Below are 19,584 nucleotides of genomic sequence, written 5' to 3'. Positions count from 1 at the left end.
CAGAGAGATCCGTGCAGGACGAGACTTCCACACCACGAGCAGGATGAGTTCCTGGCACCATTATGGATTTAAATCGCTGTCTCAATTTTGAATTTCTCGCTTGCACAATTCTCATCTCATCACTGTTTGTGATAGATGGTAAGTAAATGCTCTGAGTTTTATTTCTCAGTTATTGTTTTTTACCGCATTTTGTGGGTCATCATATCTTGTAAACAACTCATAACCTTGTGCTGTGATTGTGTTATACTTCTAAAGTATTTGTCTAATGGGTGATTTTGCATTTGTTCAGTAGGTGTCACAGCATCATTACCCCATGCAGCATGTAATATCTTATACTCTTTTAAAACATGTTTATTTCACTTATAGTTTCCATGCAAACACTTTGTTAAACGTTGAAAATGATCAGGGCAGCGTACGATATGATCCCAGCCGCTATGTGTTGAGCTTGAGAGTAGTAATGGTTTTGCATTTCAACCAGTCCATGCTTTGAATTTCAATTACAAGACGCTGAGCTGAAATCATCACTTGTTGTGATCTACACATTTCCTAAAGATGAGTAGAAGAGATCTAACAAAAGGGGGGGTCAGTGTGGTGAGTGGGAGTGGGAATAAAATCTGAAGGGGGTTGGGTGGTAATCATGGTTAAAATGGGGGGGGGGGGGGGGTGCTTTGTGTGTCTTCTTATCACCACTGAAACAAACAGACAGACGCACGGGCCACATGCATCAGTCCAGAGGAGATGTCAGTGGCTGCACATGTGCTGTTTGAAGGGTCTCCAGATAGGACCACACAAAGACCCTCAGCACTGATTTGCATCAGAAAAAAGCCCCACACGCGGTGGGAGGGGCTGTGTGGTCGGATGGAGCCGTGTCTCAATTTGGCAACAGGCCTGCATGGCTCTGAATCCTCTGAACTCTGCCTCCGGGGAACACTGAAAGAAACCAGTTGAGTAGAAAGAGTAATCTTAGTTAGGAGGGAAACCACCTGTCATGATGTCCTGAAGCTTACATGGACAGTCACTGGCAATTTTTTTCATGGTTATTATCCGAGCAGGTTATGTTTTCATCCCTGTCGTTTTTTTTGGTTTGTTTTTAAGATTACAGAGAAACTATTGGACGGATTTCCATGAAACTTGGTGGAAGGGTGTGGTATTGGTCAGGGAAATATTTTCCCACTTTCTGTAACATTGTGAGAGTCATTTTCAATGAGTCAATAATCACTGCAATTTCATGCAGATCCAAATAATAATCTGGATCAATTTAATTAAAAAAGTAAAAGGGACTGTTGGGCCTTGGTGGAGATTTATGTGATCTCCTGAGTGCCATTCCAGTTTGTATGTAAACCCAATTACACACAAACAACTGAACAGATTTCAATGAGACTTGGTGGAAGGCCAGAAAAGAGCCTTCTAAATTTGGTGGGGATCCGGGTTCGATTCAGGATTAATTTGACCACTTTTTTCACATGTGGCATTTCTCAACACCGTCACTATTTTCCCTGGGAATAATTCAGACATGTTTAGGGAACTGATATCTATCTAAGTGTGTGAAATTGGATTTAAGGGGACTGCTGGGCCTTGGCGGAGATAAGCACTCTACTGATTCTAGTTTCTTCTAAGAATCAATGTATCAGAGTCTGCACATGTACATCTAATCTGTGCTGACTTCATTGGCTGATCCTTGATATGGACATATGGTCAGAGCAGCGCCGCTGATGCCCATGATGATATCCATCACACCCCCGGGGCACTCGGCCGATACCTGAGTCACGCTGAGTCCCGGTCTAGACGAGCATAAGCTGCTCCATGCAGGAGAACGCCGCCTGCTGTCTGGGAAACTGATTGACCTCCGCCACTGACAGAAGACCGAGCCTGAGACGGAGAAGATGAAGGACCGAGTGTGATTGTGCTCTTCTCTGTCTTTACAATCTGCACTCGGCCTGATTGGACTCTTGAGGGATGATTACCGTGGGTGATTACCGGAATATCTTAGTCGTGGCTACTTTTGAGGCGCACAGCTTCGTAATTAAGTCAAAAACCCATCAAGAAAAACACACTTACACACGTACTCTCTCTATGTCCGTCCAATTTCCCGACATCGCTTTCAAGGCTTTAACAATTGTGGTGCAGAGATTATCATGCAATGGAGGAAACACTTGTGCAGATGATTCCTGCCTACACGTCCCCTCATACACAGTCCATGGATTACATGGATCGTCGCCTCTGAGCCGGCTCCCATTTGTTCTGCCTGGAGAACGTCAATTTCCATATGTCTTGATTTGTCTCTGATATTTTCTTCCAAATGTAGCAGCTGGAGGAGGCGAGTGTCGAGGTGGAAGTGATGTATGCTTTTAGAGGGAAGAAGACGTGAAGGAAATAAGGAAACCATCATAGAGTTGAGGTTTTTCTAAGAAATTAGAAAGTGAGACTGTTTAATCTTTTCAATTTTCCCTGAATATGAATGAAATATATGATACTAGGAGATGGGAAAACCAGGAAGTCTTGAAAGTATTTGCCTAAACTACTGCAGTAGATTTTTGAGTTCAGGTTTGTAAAAGCCTTTATAAAAAGTTTATGAAGCTACTCATGATTCACAAACATCTACTTTTACAAAAGAGGTTTTATTGAGTCTAACTTTAAAGTGACATCTTTATTTTTCTTTAAAATGCGGATCTGGTGGGTTAACTATTTATTTTTCAAAACAATTTACTGACTGTTCCTGAATCTCATTTTTATGAAAGAAATAGCAATATAATAATGTGTAAAATAAGTCACATTGACATAACCAAAAACACTTTTAATGAACAAGTAGTGTGTGTTTTGACTTAATGGAGGTTAATATGAGAAACTTCTAATTTATTTGTAAATAGAAAACCAGTCATGCAGAGTTGAGTCATACGCAGTTTGAGAACAATAACATTTCATCCATCCAGAACTCTGGACACGATCACATCCTGCTGATGAAACTCAAAAGCTGAAGGAGTAAAAGACTGAAATTAGACATCTCTGTGCTACATATCTCTTAAGCAATTTATCTCTTTCTATGAAACTAGTTGAATGATGAGGCCAAGCAGTGCAATTGGTTACCATGGTAACCAGGCACAACGCCGTGAGAGGCCATTAAATTCAAGCCTTTTTCTTGACGATGTCTCAACTCAAGTGTTTTTTTTATTTATTGCTAACAAGAGATGAAGGAGCTTCATTATCAAAGCCCGTCTGCTCCATTGGTTTATGATTTATGAAAAATGCAAACATTACGTTGTACACAAGTAAATTGAGTCATTGAAGGGGCTGTTCAGATTCAGTTTTTGCCATTAGCTGTATTATAAATACAACCAGAAGCATTTTGCTGTGAGTCACTGATGCACCTTCTGTTGTAAATCTTTCTGCTCAAAGACCAAAACAACCAATATGAGAAGCATCATATCACAAAATATCTACTGTTATATTATATAACTGATTTGTTCCAAAAGATAATTGATATTAACTTATAAATGTGATATTTTCTTAGGTGCGTCTCCTGACAGGCCGCCTCAACCTGTGGACCGGTGCTCTCCTAACCCGTGCCTGAACCGGGCTTTATGCAGAAGCCACCGGGACGGCTACTCGTGCTTCTGCGTGCCGGGGTTCCAGGGCTCTCACTGTCACATTGATGTGAACGAGTGTGTGTCTCAGCCTTGCAGGAACGGAGCCACCTGTGTGGACAGAGTGGGCCGGTTCTCCTGTGTGTGCCCTCCTGGGTTCACTGGTGAGTGGAACTGGTCTGAGCCCGAGCATCATAGAAGTGAGATGTCCCTCAAACGGCTTTGTAATTAATTTCTGGGATTATTTGCAAATAGAATTCACTATATAGTTGGCTACTTATATGTGTCTAAGCTCAGTTGAAGATGGATTTAAAAACTGTGGTGAAACATGGATCCTCATAGCGGTGAAAGAATAGATGCTTTATCCTCTACTGTTTGTTTTTAGGTTTATCTCAGAGTGGCAAACATCTGCAGATCTTTGCTGTGGGATGAAAAGACACATGATCACAGACAGTCCACACAAAAAGCTTTATTGCACTTCAGTCTATGTGTCCTATGAACCCCCCCTCTGGCATCTGTCTTCCTTTGATATCCACAGGGGCCACTTGCGAGGTCCAGGTTGATGAGTGTCAATCACAGCCATGCCTCGGTGGGGGCAGTTGCCATGGCGACGTAGGTGGTGGCTTCACTTGCACCTGCCCGTCCGGTTTCCAAGGACACCGCTGCGATATCGACACCGATGAGTGCCAAGAGCATCCGTGCCAGAATGGAGCTCCGTGCGTAGAGGGGGTGAACGGGTGAGTGGCCCCGAGGAGACGAGCTGCCAAGTTTACACAAACTCAGCTATTCATACATTTACATCAGTTTTACATCATGAGCGCACACTAAGGGAAATTCTATCTTCTTGTGTCAGATACAGATGTGACTGCTCTCACTCAGGCTTCACAGGCCCTCGCTGTGAGACACCACCCCAACCCTGCCACTCCCAACCCTGCTTCAACAGCGCCACCTGCAGGGACGAGCTGGGTAGCTACACCTGCGAATGCTGGCCAGGTAAATGAAACAAATACACAGTTTATAGAAGGAAGAGAAATATGGAGGGATTTGAGTGAGAGATGAGAAATGTATAATAATCATATAATATATAGGAACAAGAAACCATTATCAGCATGAAGCAACATACAGATTACCATACACACACTGCAGCATTAGGTTGTTATTACTGTGTGTTTGTAGAATCTATATCTATACACAAGGGGCTGTAGATCTAATACATTATTATTATCTGCTTCCTCATTTCAGGGTTCGAGGGACGTCAGTGTGAGACGGACATCAGTGAGTGCAGCAGCAGCCCCTGCCTGAACGGAGGCCACTGCATAGAGAGGTCATGGCAGGTTCTGTACGGCAGCGAGCCTCTGCTGCCCGAGCGCTACGACCAGCAGCACGCCGCAGGCTACATCTGCAGCTGTCCTCCAGGAACTACAGGTACTCTATTCACTCAGCTGAATGAATAATACACACACCTGTAATGAGGGAAACAGGAGGTAGCTTCAAGGAGCCGCATCCCACAGAACGTTGGGACTTGTGTTGTTCACAATGATATAAGTTTATAATAAAAATCACCAGAGACATTTGATGAATTCAAATTTAAAAAATGTGCTACAATATATATATTATACATAATACATTACTCTTGTCATGCAGACAGGTTGAGTTGTACTTTTTAATTATTCTGCATTGGTGTATAATCACAGACAGTGACCGCCCCTTTGTGTTTTTTTTAAATAGATATGTTTGTCATGCTCACTGTGCATCGCACCAATATGCAGAATCAATCTTCTAAGTATCCAGCCATATGCAGCAAACGCAAATGCACTAATATCTTGTATAAAATCATTAAACAATGATTAATAAAGTTGTATTGTATTGTAAATAACAGGTAATAAATAATAATACATAGGAAGCTACACAGTAGGTGGCTTATCGTTAAATGTCCATAATCAGCATGTAAAAGATGCTGTGGAGTCTGTTGTTGTGAACTGACCCCTTAAAGATATCAGTCAGCTTTTTAGTATTATAGCGCCCCCCAGTGGGAGGATGCAAAACAGACACTAGGGCATAGAGCAACTTGTTCTATAAACTGCATTTATATTTTAAACAGGATTTTCTCACTGTCTTCTCAACTAAAGCTTCACAATAATATGAAATATCCTAAAATGACACAACTGAATTTTGCCACTCTTATAGTTGTGTGACCAGAAATGTGTGAGTGCAACTGTTTATACCAGACGGCCTGCACGTATGTCATTAACAATATTCTACATAACAACATCCACATTATATCAGTCCAAGATCTCGTAGCGCAGGTAAGACTGTGAGCTGCTGCCTGCTGAGGGTTGTGTTCTAAAAATGTGACCCTGCCAGTGGCAGTGGCACTGACTCAGTGAGGTAGGCAAATAGCATTAGTTTAATCCCCAGGATCTGGCTTTGCTGGTCTCCTGACTGGAGCTGCTCAGCGCTGTGTGGTTGTAGAGAAGGAGACGCGGAGCCGACCTGGACACAAACAAACTAATATGATGCAGTCAGACAAGTTCGGGGTTATTCTGGGGGGGGAAGTGACGGCATGATGTGGACACCTGCAACATGGATCTGGGGGATTTTGTTGCTTGGAACAGGTAACTAATTGGCTTTTTTGTATATGTAATAGTGGTATTGCATAACGAGAATTGAATGATTATTTTCTTTTTAACCTTATTCAACCTCGAAATGATCATGACTGGTGAACTCACATCAGGGAAATATCTTTGCTTGCAAGACAATTGAATAAAGATTAGTTAGTTACCTCTTTACAGCAGAATAACTCACAGCAGACCACAGTTCATCTTCAGAAGTTGTGCAAGTGCCTGAGAATTTTATTCTTTTTACCTTTGCTTTACAACTGAATCAGTGTCTTCACTTGATAAAAACCACAAGCTACAGGTGACGTTGTTGTTTTTCTTGCTCTGACAGGTTCCCTCTGTCAGGAGGTGGTAAACCAGTGTGATCCCAGTCCGTGTCAGAATGGGGGCAGGTGTGAGAGCCAGGTCGGAGGCTACAGTTGCCACTGCCTCAAACAGAGCGATGATGGAGTTCTCTACGGAGGCCTGAACTGTGATGTGAGGCTGGTGGGCTGTGAGGGACACGAATGCCAGAATCAAGGCTCCTGCTCTCCGTTCCTGATCGACGGGACTCATGGCTACGACTGCTCCTGCTCGGCCGGGTTCACCGGACACCTCTGCAACACCCCCACCACCTTCTCCTTCGAACGCAGGGGCTACCTGCTGCTCCAGAGTCCTCTGGTGGAGGCAGAGTTCTCCTGCAAGATCACCCTGAGCTTCAAGACTGTTCTCCCCACAGCTTTGTTGTTCCAGCGGAGCAACAGGGGCCTGCTGCTGAGCCTGGAGCTGGAGGGGGGGCAGCTGGGTCTCACCCTGAGGAGGGAGGCCTCTGCTGGGGCTGAGGCAGAGAGCCCACCCCAGGCTCTGGAGCTTCCGTTCAATGTCACAGATGGCGAGTGGCATTCTGTAGAGGCCGTGCTGGAGAACTGGGTGCTGAGCCTGAAACTTCTGCATGATGCTGGGAGCTGTGGGAGCGAGTCCTGTCACCGGGTGGCCTCAGTCAGGCCGAGCACCCTGGCTGGAGTGGTGTGGAACACCTATATCGGAGGAGTCCCTCTGGACCAACACGACCCCAGTGAACACGCTCCACTTCCAGGATTCATCGGCTGCATGCGGGACGTGTTTGTGGACTGGCAGCTCGTGGTCCCTGAGGAATGGCTGAGCGACTCGGCTGTTAACGTGTCGCCCGGCTGCAGCCACAGGGACCGCTGCCTGGATGTGCCTTGTCAAAACAGAGGACACTGTGTCAACCTGTGGCAGAGCTACCAGTGCTGCTGTCCCAGGCCTTACGAGGGGCAGGACTGTGAGGAGGGTACGTCTGCATCTGTAGATCTGTCAGCAGCATCACACTTCACAGTGCAAACATAAAAAGACGTTTCTGGTATTTCAACCACACTCACATACAAGCTTTGAGATTAGCAGTTTCATTGACATCAGAGGAAAATACAACTGAGTCACTCTGACCAAATTTCTTAGGCTGGTAATTAAATAATGTCCTTGGTCGCTGATGTGTAAAGAAACAGGAGCAGAGATGAGGCCAATTAAAAGCCACAGTGAAGGAAAGAGGAGCAGATCCTCTTATCTGACGCACAGGATTAAGGGTATAAGGGATTCTATTTTGGAAGAACACAGACGTAAGGAAGGAAAGTAAACACTGAGCCGCGGAGAACTGACCGCCAGAGAGTGAGCGACAGATTTGATGAACGGGGAAAAAAAAGATTAGCATTTATCACCAAAAAATAACAAAAAGTCCCTGAAGATATCTAAGTTCTTAGTTTTCCTCTGAGGATATATATAGCCTCTGAGTCTGGCCAAGGAGATTACACTGGCCGCAGTGGCTGATGGGATATTTGCACACACGGTTACCCAAGCGCACGGAAATGTGTTTGTCTCATCAGCTGACCCAAGCACAGGAGAAAGTGCTGACAGGGGACACAGTGCATGAGGGCTGGTGGCTGTTCTCGTTTGAGCCTCGACTCAAAGTGCTCTGCCACTCTCAGTTAGTTAAAAACTCTGCTAACACCCGAATCACAAGAGAAGATAAATTAAGAAAATCCATTATTAGAAATAGAAATTTGCAATATTTAATCATATTTAGTTAAATTTAGAAAAATAAAAAAGGTTGGTTTTCTTAAATTAACAAAAACGATGCATCTGCGTGCTGAAGATTAAAACTAAGTAAATTATATTTTTAGAGACAGTTCTGTTGAATCCTCTGCAGCTGCAACAGGTTCAGTTCTGACATTCTGCTGCGTGTCTCTCCACCTTTCACATTTAAAGTCTGTCTTGTCAATAAAGGCTAAAATGTCCTAAATATGATTTTTAAAAAGTAAGACAAGCAGAATCTCTTTTTGTAATTGCTGGTCGCATGAACTCCAGCTGTCCTTTTGTCTCTCTTCGTAGTTTTATTTGACTTTTATCTTAGTTTTCATGACAGGAAGTGCAAATAAATTACATCCTTGAACTTTTAAAACCATATTTGTTCTCAGTGATGAATCTCATAACTCATACTGGCAAAGCTGAAAGGTTTTTTAAGATGTATTTTCCAACCTTGTCTCATCTGGATCAACTTTTCCCTTTTGCAGAGTATGTGCCGGCACGCTTTGGGAATGAAGACTCTCACAGTTATGCGGTGTTCAATGTCACAGACGACCTGGTTCACGACCTCTCCATCTCTCTCTTCCTCCGGACGCGAAGGCCCAACGGACTCCTCCTGGTGCTCGCCAACGGCAGCAGCCAGTACCTGCAAATGTGGCTGGAGGACGGCAAGGTCACGGTTCAGGTCGATGACTTGGAGAGTGTGAGGGCGGAGAGCGCGGTGGACGACGGGGAGGTTCACTTTGTGAGTGTGGAGGTGGCGGACGGTCGTATGACTCTGTACGTAGCAGCTCAGAAACAGGGGGAGGTGGAGATCCGGACGCTCAGTGTGCAGGCCGGAGACACCGTGCATGTGGGGGGGCTGCTGGAGACGAAGAGCACCTCAGTGTTCGGTGGATATTTTAAAGGATGTATCCAGGACCTGAGGATCAACGACAGCAGGCTGCAGTTCTTTGGGTTGGACACCTCAGTGAGATCTTATCCTCTGGAGCTGATGGAGAATGTGACCAGCGGCTGCTCAGGGGACAACGCCTGCAGTGTGAGTAAAGACACATTGACACTGTGTATGTGTGTGTTATAGATTACAACTTTTATGGTGAATATTTTTGATTAAAGCAATTCACTGTATCTTTAAAACAAGTAAAAAACTAAAGTACTTTTCTTACACAACAGTTTTTGTTTAGACAACACATATTTAGTGCATTGAAATCAATTAGACCTTATGCAACATTTGATTACAACTAAACCTCAATATGATTTTTTTCTCATCTGCAGAAGAATCCCTGTCTGAACGGGGGAATGTGCTACTCCATGTGGGATGACTTTACCTGCACCTGCCCACCCAGCACAGCAGGGCGGCGCTGTGAGGAGGTCAGGTGGTGCGAGCTGTCCCCTTGTCCCATGGACTCAGAGTGCAGGATGCTGAACCAGGACTACGAATGTAAGTGAAGTCAGAATGAGATCAGGTCTGGGTGAATGTCTTTAATCAATCAAGTGATCAGGGCAGAAAATCATAGAATAAAAAAGGAATAAAATGTGACATGTAACATTTAGTTTAGTCGGATAAAAAACAGGCTTTAACTTTGAGAACATTGTGACGAAATAATACACTATTCAACAATAGGAGAAAGTAATATCATCACAAATGTTGCCAAGCTGTGACATAATGTGTCACTTGTGCCACTGTTAGTAAAATATACGATTTCACACTATTTTTAAGATCAGAATTCAGGGAGTCAAGCAGTGAGTTCATTTTTGTTCCATATCTTTGGGAAAAAAAAATGTCCTCTCATGTTCGTGTGGAATCTTCTCCATGACATCATATCATAGTAAAATAAAACCCCTTAAAGCAGAGCTGGTTAACTCGCAGACCCATGTGTGTGTTGGCTAATCTTTGAACCTGTTTGTGTATTTGCTCGTTGTTGAGTAGGCGACTATGTAACACACACTTGATTATATAGCGGCCTCGCTCTGGGCACATAGTAAAGTGGACACGCTCCATAAAGCAGGATTGGCCTGAGGCCAGATTATCCCTTTTTTTTGTTGGGATTAGTGATGATTTACTGTGTCACCCGTCTGTCCTGTAAGCTCATCGAGGAGCCAATAACCTGCTTCCTACAGGTTTTATGACCTCATGTCGTTGCCTAAAAGGATTTTTGTGTTATCAAACAAGCAAATGTCCAACTTAAAGGGATAGTTCACCGAAAGCTGTGGACGGTGAGAAGATAATGAGTGTATTTTCATTTTTTCGGTGAACTATCCCTTTAAGTGTTCATCACTTAAATTTGAATACTCTTGTTGTATTCTGACACTTGTAATGGTGCAACAAACTAAGTGTGTAAATGTGTCAACAAATAAGCCTGACAAATATTAATATCACCTCCTGATCTCTCAGGCTATTCCAATGCAACCTTCCTGAACGACAGCACGGTTCTGTCATTCAGGGGAAACGGACAGATATCCAGGAACCTGACCAACCTCTCGCTGAATCTACGCACACGGAGACGTAACACGGCCGTCCTGCACGCGGAGAAGGGTTCTGCATTCATCACAGTCTCTGTCCAGGACGGGTTCCTCTTCATGGAGCTGCAGAGTTCCATCACTGTGGACGCCAGTGAGGAGGAGGCCGGGTCTACACTCAGCCTCAGCAGCCGGAGGAGTGTGAGTGATGGAGAGTGGCACAGTGTCCAGGTGTTCATGGCCACACCCTGGGCGCACACTTCCCGGTGGACTCTAGTGCTGGATGAGGAAATAGAGGCGGCGAGTACTTCCAGGAGCCGAGGAGGAAACCTGGACTTCCTAAAGCAAGGGGTGGACATCTTCCTGGGGGGCCTGTCTCCTGATTCCGGCTGGTCCCTGGCTGGGTGTCTGGGCACCGTGGAGCTGGGTGGCATCGCCCTGTCTTACTTCAGCTCCTCTGACGTGAACTTCCCCCGGCTGCAGGAGGAGCAGTTCATCCAGACGTCTCTGCACTCGCCGCTCCTGGGCTGCAGCGGGGGGCCCGTGTGCCGGCCCAACCCCTGCCTGAACGGAGGGGAGTGCCAGGACCACTTCAACACCTACAACTGCAGCTGTGCCGAGGGCTGGGCCGGGAGGCGCTGCGACTTCTTCACCGACACCTGTGCTACCGGTCCCTGTGTCCACGGCAACTGCAGCGTGAGTGGGCAGGCCTACGAGTGCACCTGCGAGTTTGGCTACGCCGGGGTGGACTGTGAAGAGGAGGTGGACATGTGTGAGGAGCACCTGTGTGCACATGGGGGCACCTGTCTGCACGGGCCGGACAGATACGCCTGCCTCTGCCCTGAGAACTACACGGGACCCCTCTGCAAGTAAGTGCTTTCTGGATCCAGGTAAAGAGTTCACTTACATGCAGTGGTGTATAAAGTACTTGAAAGCCATACTTGAGTAAAAGTACAGATATCTTACCTGAAAGTGACTTCGGTAAAAGTAGAAGTCACCCATCAGAAAATGACTTGAGTAAAAGTCTTAAAGTAGCTCATATTAAATGTACTTAAGTATCAAAAGTATCTGGTGTTGAAATACACTTAAGTATCAAAAGTAGTGCTTTTTATAGAGAGAGAGAGAGAGAGAGAGAGATAGAGAGGTGCGCCGTGCGTAGAGGCGTGCTGCGCCAACCTCCGCTGCTCGAGTAACGAGCCAATTTGAGAATGTAAGAAGTAGAAAGTACACATATTTTTGTTCAAATGTAACAAGTAAAAGTAAAAAGTCGTCAGGAAAAGAAGTGCTCAAGTAAAGTACAGATATGTGAAAAATCTACTTAAGTACAGTAACAAAGTATTTCTACTTCGTTACTTCCCACCACTGCTTACATGGTAAATAGTCTGTATCTTATAGAGTCGCACACACACTTTCATGCATATATATGTGCAACAGTTTCTCCATCACTCACACTGCTGGCAGAGTCAGTCGTGGTGGAGTCGGGAATCGAACCATCGACCTTCTGTTCATCAAACAAACCGCTCCTGAGCTGCCATTTATACACAGCAAAGAATAGCCTCTTTGTGGTGAGAGCAACGGGCTTCAAGCAGAAGAGGGAAACACCAATATGAACATTTCATGCCTTGAAGACAACTTTGCTCTTCAGTGAACAGTTTTGAGATTTGACTTAGTTAGAAAACACGAAATACACAAATAAATGCTCAGGGAGAAACGACTGCACCACGGCACAAACAAAAAGCCCTCACTGTAAATGTCTCCACACGTCTGCCTCTGTTCAGTGTTTCCCCCCCGCCTGCAGCGAGTGGCTCAGAAGCCGCGTTTCTATTCTAGTGTCAGGCAGAAGAGGCCTCAGTCTGCTGGCGTCTCACTACAAGCGGCTCTCTGGTTCAGCGACAGTTTTCTTCTCCCCCTGTCATCTACCGTTTGCCTCGGAGAACCAGCAGGGGAACGCCTCCAACCATTTATCCTTTAAACACACAGAGCCTCCTGCATTTGGCACCTCCTGCACAAGGAAAAGCTTTGCAAGTGTCTCGCTCAAGCGAGCCACCAGACAGGCTGCACGTCTCCCTTTGCTGGGAACATCTACGCTGCAAAGTTTTCATCAAAAAATGACTTCTTTTTGTTTGTCTCTCCTGTTTGTGTCTCTCTCTACCTCCATCTTCTCCTCTTTCTTCCCGCTTCCCTCCAGTGAACGCATTGAAGAGATTCCGTGGTACATTGTTGTCAGAAATGTGTAAGTTCTCCTACTTTTTCTTCTATTTCTCAGGTGTTTGTCTCCTGTTAGATATTTGTTTTGTTTTTTGGCTTCGACAATGTGGAACAAAATGCCAAGCAAAGCTAATATTAACGCTGTGTCTCACATGAGTGACAGCTGTAGTTCAAAACCATCGCTGGCATGTGAATGAAAACTTCACCTTCCAAAATTGTTCACTTTCAAAAAACAGCGATGTCTGTGTTTTGTCATCGAATCAGAGAGGAATTTCAAGTTTCCTCCATTTGAAAACCAAGCTGCTGCTTTGGGCAGAAACAGGATAAAGGAGGAAATAGTTGTATTATGTGATTTGACCTCCTGTGAGAGGTTTAATCGTATTATCCTGGTCACAACCTAAACCTCTTTGTCTCCCCTGTGGAGAACAGCAGGGAGATTCTCCTGCTTCGGTAGAAAGACGGCAAACTCTGCTGCACGCGATCCAGAAATACCTCTGACTGTGTGACCTCAGATAAAACACAATGTTTTTATCCTCTGACACGTCTGACTTTCCTTCAGCAGACCACCGAAGCTGCCTGTGTCCGTGTGCGGCGATGAAACCAGGAACTACACCTGCTTCAACGGAGGCAACTGCACCGACCGAGAGCTGTCGTGTGACTGTTCGCCCGGCTTCACTGGACACCGGTAGGAAAGGAAAACACTCGGTTATTATTCAAATGACACTCAAGATACCACCGGCTGATCAGCCTCCTCATGAATCAACATTTAAATTCCCTAGATCCTGATTTTTATAGATCTAGGTCATTCTAAAGTAAAATGTTAAAGAAAGAGAGAAAAAATTCCTTCTTCCGCCCGCTGATATTTTTCGGACCCATATTGCATCTGTTCATCAGGTTTCATGATAATCCATCCTGTAGGTTTTATGTTATCCTGCTAACTATCAGACAAACAAACAAAAATAAAACACAAATATCCTCAATAGTTGTTGTGCCATCTTATGCTTCTGACTCCATTTGCAATCTGAGTGTGAACAGTAGTTATGAGTGGAGCAATGGTATCCTCCCCCCAAACACGTGCTCGACCAATCACGAGTCATTCTCAGCTGTCAATCATGACGTGTGATAAAAATAACACCTAAACTGACAGAATCCATCTTTGAGAGAAATGTATTGGATGTGTGCTTTTTAGTTTGGTCCATGTCCAATCCACTAACATGAAGGAGGCGGGGTTTATAACCTATTCTTCAGCTGGCCAACAGGTGGGGATCAAGATGATTTGGCTTGACTTTTCGGGGAGTTGTTGTGTCGTGCATCTTTGTACAATCTGTGTTCTCACTCTTCTGATACACCTGCCTGCTGCTCAGCTCCTTCCACCCCCACACAACGTCCTCATGAACCATATGTTGTATGTATGAGATATTTAAAAGCTCCCTGTGTGTGTCTGTGTGTGTGTGTGTCTGCAGGTGTGAGCAGGAGGTGGACGAGTGCCAGTCCAACCCCTGTCTGAACGGAGGCTACTGCCGCAACCTCATCAACAAGTTCGTCTGCATGTGCGACATGAGCTACGCGGGAGACTTGTGCCAGATGGACGTAAGCGACATTTACTTTTACGTGGCGCTGCTGCTGTGGCAGAACCTCTTCCAGCTGCTGTCCTACCTCATCCTCAGGCTGGACGACGAGCCCGAGATTGACTGGGGAGGAAACGACTGAGTGTGTGTGTGTGTGTTTAAACAGTATGGATGCAGAGGGGGATTTGAAGCTCTGTCAGGTGGTCTCCTCAAAGCATTCGAGACTCCTGATCAGGAATTTATGACCAACACAGAAGATATTTTTCTATTTATTAAGTCTTCTCTAGTTTGAAGTGCAGTAAAAAAACGACCACAGAGCTGTTTCTGTGCCTTAAAATTATTCGCTGGTCATCAGAAGCACTTTATCCGATATAGCTGTATATAACTCTATTTAATTTACCTATCCAAGAGGCTGTTGAGATCAAGTTTTCCTACTACATCACCTGAGAGATGAATTTGTTATTAAACTCGAACGCCACCAATTTTGTGTCTGAAAAGCAAACACTAGCGATCGGGGTCTAAAGGGAGAGATAGTCCATATTCAATAAAGCACTTTCCGGTGAAGTGAGGTACATTGTAAAAACCTGTGTTATTTGTGATGTTTCTCTTGGAGGACGTCCTGCCAGTCTTGTCTGAACTGCATTGTGGGAGCTGCGTGTGTGAACCATCAAAAAGCAGTCAGGGAAAACACCTGCAGGGGCTGGAAGACGAGGACAGGACGTCTCTTTGTGCTTGATGTGCGTTCAGAGCACTGTGGGGGGGGGGGGGGGGGGGTTCTGACTGACTGACTGAGCGACTGACTGCTGCGCCTTGTTTTCTACCAAAAGGAGAAGTTTCCGTCTCTGAACCTTCCCGTGTGAGGTGTCCGTATTTTGAGCCTGAATCCTCTGCGGCTCTGCTTGTACGGTACCTGTGATCACTGCTGTGGTCAGTGTTTGATGACGCTCAGGATCACTGCCCCCCCCCACTGTGTGTGTTTGTCTCTCTGTGTTGTGGCTGTGACATTGTCCCAATGATCCACGTTTGATTCACGTGTCGTCTGTCTTTGTCTTTTCTTCATCATGTTCTGTCCTCGTGTTCCTGTCTCTGTCAAATAAAACTCAATCTGTCTCATCAGCCTTGATTTGTTGTTTGTCCTCTTTTCATCGCTTTTACCTCATCTTCCTTTGCATGTTTCTTTTTCCATTTTCACATTGGTTTTTACCTGACTGTCCTCTGGCTGATCTTTTCATTGTTCGCCGTCCTCCACCAAACATAGACACTTAATCTGTCTTAACGAGATGTAGTGAGAGTATATCTGAGAATAGCCTGAGTTCATAGACACACACACACACACACACAGAGAGTGAAGGCAACGTGCTGCAGCTTTAGACACCGCTGTCCATTTAACTTTGCATTTCATTATTAAGGCCGGATATGCTCTTTACATTGTGCACACAGAAAGGATAAAGGCTAGATTAAGTGAATACGGTCTAGTGTTTGAAAGGAGACATATTAAGCTCATATGCAAGGTTCATAATTTAAATTGTTTGCTCTAATGATCATGAATCACATCACTTCCCTTATTCTGTCCGTTGCTGCAGCTCCTCTTTTCAGCCTCTGTCTGAAACTCGTGGTTTGAGCTCCTGTCTCTTTAAGGCCCTCCTCTCCATAAAGCCAAGTCTGCTCTTATTGGTGAACCGGCCTCCGCTCTTACTTCACCTGACTTTGTTAAGGGGCGTGTCAGACTAGGTTTAAATTGAGATTTAAGCAAATGTCATGTTATTTCTACATTTAAAGATGATCATTCAATATTAATATAATTGGTTTTACCTTAAAGTATAAATACTAAGTGTAAAATAAACATTTACTGGTGAATTTTCCATCAGCTGATGTTGTTGGTGTTCGTCATAATACTGCGACATTGACAATGAGTGAGTGGGTGATTACTGACACAACCGAGTGTTTCAGGATTCTCTGTGTTTTCTGTGGAGGATCAGCTCCCTTTAGATTTTTAGCTTTTGCAGAACTTTTATTTTGACAAAACACTATATAACACACCAGATGGAAAAAACACTGAAAAGCATCACATGTCTCCTTTCAAACAACAGTGAGGAGCTCATATGAACACTCCTCAATCCTCCTATTCACACTGGGGATTAAAAACATTCTTCTTCATGTGCTTTGAAAGAGTTCCCCTTCTTCTTCTTGTGCAAACCTAGTTCATCTAAGTTAATACAAGGCCCCTGCAGATTGAGTTTGTCAAATCAAGTAGACACGGTCCAAGTGTTTTAGACATCAACTTCCCTGCGGGTGTTTCCACTGACGCTGTTTCCCTCTGGAGCTGCAGTGATGTAATAGTAATAAAAACGGGGCAGTTTTGTTCTAGAAGAATTTAACTCTGGACGATTTCCACATGTTTTGTCCAACTTGGAAACTGAAGCCTTTAAACTTGAAAACATTTTTAGCACAGAGCGACGGCTGGAGATTTTGTCCCCGAACATTTTCACAGAAATCTTTTAATGACAAGTATGAATAGAATGAATGTTCACACATGAAACTGTTTATACAAGAACCTGACTATTGTTTAAAGATGCACTTGGACAAATCTAAACTATACTAAATGTTTTTACCTCATCAGCCCACATCATCACCCAACCTCACTCATGCTGCAGCCGATCCAACCTGCAGCCGGGTTTCTTTTAGAGCAGCACAATAATGCAGATGGTTTTTGATTAGATGTTCTACAGTCACATATGTGTGTGACTGTCAGGTTCTCACACACGTCTGAAATGCAGGAACACGCATGTCTTATACACCTGCCTTCTCGCCCCCATCTTCACGTCTGTGCACGCGTCAATGTGTGTGTGTGTGTGTGTGTGTGTGTGTGTGTGTGTGTGTGTGTGTGTGTGTGTGTGAGGGTTGGTGTGTGTCCTCTACAGGCATAGCCAGCCCTGATGGGGCGGAGGAAATGAGAATCAGTTTTCAGCGTCGGCACTGATGTGACTCGGCTTCTCTCGTCCGCAATGAGAGAAGCAGAGAGAGAGAGGGGGAGAGAGAGAGAGAGAGAGCAAGAGAGAGAGGGGGAGAGAGAGAGAGAGAAAGTGAGAGAGAGAGAGAGAGAAATGTGCTTTCGCCAGCATAAAAGCAGCATCTGCCGCTGAAGTGCAGTTTCAGCAGAGAACTGGTGGCATTCACAGAAGTTCGGCCTGCTTCACAGAAACGCATGAGGGCAGCTTATCTCACACTCACACTCTCACACACACGCACACACACACACACACACACATACACACACACACACACACACACACACACACACACACACACACACACACACACACACACACACAGAGCAGGGTGATAGTGCTGACAGCAGGGAAGCTGCCGTCTCCCTGTGTGGAGCTGCAGAGGCTTCAGGGCGGCCTCACCATGCACCTTAGAGACTGGTTAGTCAGACGTCTCGGTGTCGGTGTGTGTGGCAGCCGGTGAGTGATGGCGGGTCCTGGCTGCAGGCTGCTGCGGCTCGCTGGTGTCACACTCGCTCTGGCAGCCACAGTGACAGGTAAGCACTTTCCAGGAGTCAACAAAGAACAGGTAGCGAGGGGAAGAAAGTGTAAAGTCTACAGCGTCGAGCGTGAGTGCATAAGTTATTTTTTCTGCCTCAGGATATGGACGGTTGAATTTTTATTAGAATTACGTTCCCACAGTGATTGCTCAGGATAAAGTTTGCTGACTTCTGAGATTTCCTCCTCACACAGCCTGGTGTAAACCTGACAGGCCGAGTAAGAGGCTTCTGGTGTGAGGCAGGATTGAAAGTGTTGTGGAGGGATGATTCTCACAGCTGTTGTGCTGTTGCTTCACCTTTTCATCAGCAGCTCAGAGTGTCAGCACCACCGCTCCGACCCCCACGACCCCTGTAAGTGTGTCTGACGCTCGGCTCTCCAGCGGCCGGTTAATGACATTAACAATCACTCACTTGCTGCTCTTTGATTCGCTGTGATTCACTGGGCCTGACTGCTGGGGTCAGACAAGTGTGTGTGTGTGTGTGTGTGTGTGTGGGTGGGTGCAGGGTGCTGGTGTTTCTGGTTGGTGGTGGTTGAAGCTGTTTTTTCCGGTGTGTGAATATCAAAGGGCTTCGAGTTAAAAATGAATCTTAGCAGGTTTCTCAAGTCATTAAAACATCTTCACACACTTTATGTTTAACAGCTTTTATTCGTTTTGAAGAGTATCGTATGTGTGCGTGTGTGCGTGTGTGTGTGTGTGTTTGAACTTTTACTTACTCTACGTCTTTGTGAGGTTAAAGGCTCATGAAGGCAATATGCCATTGAGGGTCCTCACTAAGATTGAGGTACAAGGATATATGTGTGTGTGTGTGTGGTGTTGTGGGGACCTACATCTGTTTACCACAATATCGGGACAGGTCCCCATAAGGGAAATGATTCAGTTTCCTGTGTGTGTGTTAGAGTTCAGGTTTTAACCACAATAAATGGAAGTCAATGCAAAGTCCTAATAAGGAAGATTCGGGAACCTGTGTGTGTGTATATAAGCTATTTCTGGTGTGTGTGTGTGTGTGTGTGTGTGTGTGTGTGTGTGTGTGTGTGTGTGTGTGTGTGTGTGTGTGTGTGTTTTCCTTGGTGCTGTTTCCTGTGTTTGTGCCGATGGGATCCTCAGACGGCATATTGCCTGTGTGTGTGTGTGTGTGTGTGATCCTCCACAGATAGAGCGTGCTCCACACAGCTCACGGGTGGCTGCTGTGCTGGCGCCGTGTCTGATTGGCTTGGCGATAGTGGTGATGGTGGGCCTGGCGCTGGCCGTAGCCAAACTGCGAAAGAGGCGGCAGACGGAGGGCAGCTTCGGTCCGCGGCATCTCGAGGCCGCCGGCGGTCACGACTCACCCGCTGAGCTGGAGAACACATCCATCAGCACGTTGGCGGCGCGCGTGGAGCGCCTGGTGTAGTGTGAAGCAGGCAGGAGAGGAGGAGTGTGTGTAAGAGTGTGTGTGACGGAAAGAGAGACACACGGATGAACAACGTTTCCTGTGCGTGAACATCTTTGAACCAAAATCATATTTTTGAAATGTCTTACAAGCAT

At 45.4% G+C, this 19,584-nt stretch overlaps 1 protein-coding gene across 1 annotated transcript; it reads left to right on the top strand.

The window, feature by feature from the left end:
- Window positions 1–62: 62 nt before the first annotated feature.
- crb1 (crumbs cell polarity complex component 1) lies at window positions 63–19,450 on the top strand. Its single transcript, XM_061078645.1, has 13 exons — window positions 63–138; window positions 3,509–3,745; window positions 4,120–4,318; window positions 4,435–4,574; window positions 4,824–5,006; window positions 6,531–7,490; window positions 8,764–9,314; window positions 9,551–9,716; window positions 10,671–11,604; window positions 12,924–12,968; window positions 13,506–13,628; window positions 14,407–14,533; window positions 19,211–19,450. The coding sequence occupies exons 1-13, from the start codon at window positions 63–65 to the stop codon at window positions 19,448–19,450; spliced, it is 3,981 nt and encodes a 1,326-aa protein (XP_060934628.1).
- The last annotated feature ends 134 nt before the right edge of the window (window positions 19,451–19,584 follow it).

This window comes from Limanda limanda, chromosome 9 (genome assembly GCF_963576545.1).
Source record: "Limanda limanda chromosome 9, fLimLim1.1, whole genome shotgun sequence".
In the NCBI taxonomy this organism is placed as follows: Eukaryota; Metazoa; Chordata; class Actinopteri; order Pleuronectiformes; family Pleuronectidae; genus Limanda; species Limanda limanda.
The sequence above is the reverse complement of the archived record's forward strand: the minus strand, read 5'-3'. Positions and strand labels throughout refer to the sequence as shown.

What these genes read in the sequence shown, in the direction of transcription:
- crb1 (XM_061078645.1), top strand. Translation starts at nt 63, where the DNA reads ATGGATTTAAATCGCTGTCTCAATTTTGAATTTCTCGCTTGCACAATT. An exon ending in TGCGTAGAGGGGGTGAACGG is followed by an intron (nt 4,319 to 4,434) that starts GTGAGTGGCCCC and finishes TTCTTGTGTCAG; the next exon opens with ATACAGATGTGACTGCTCTC. An exon ending in CAGGGGACAACGCCTGCAGT is followed by an intron (nt 9,315 to 9,550) that starts GTGAGTAAAGAC and finishes TCTCATCTGCAG; the next exon opens with AAGAATCCCTGTCTGAACGG.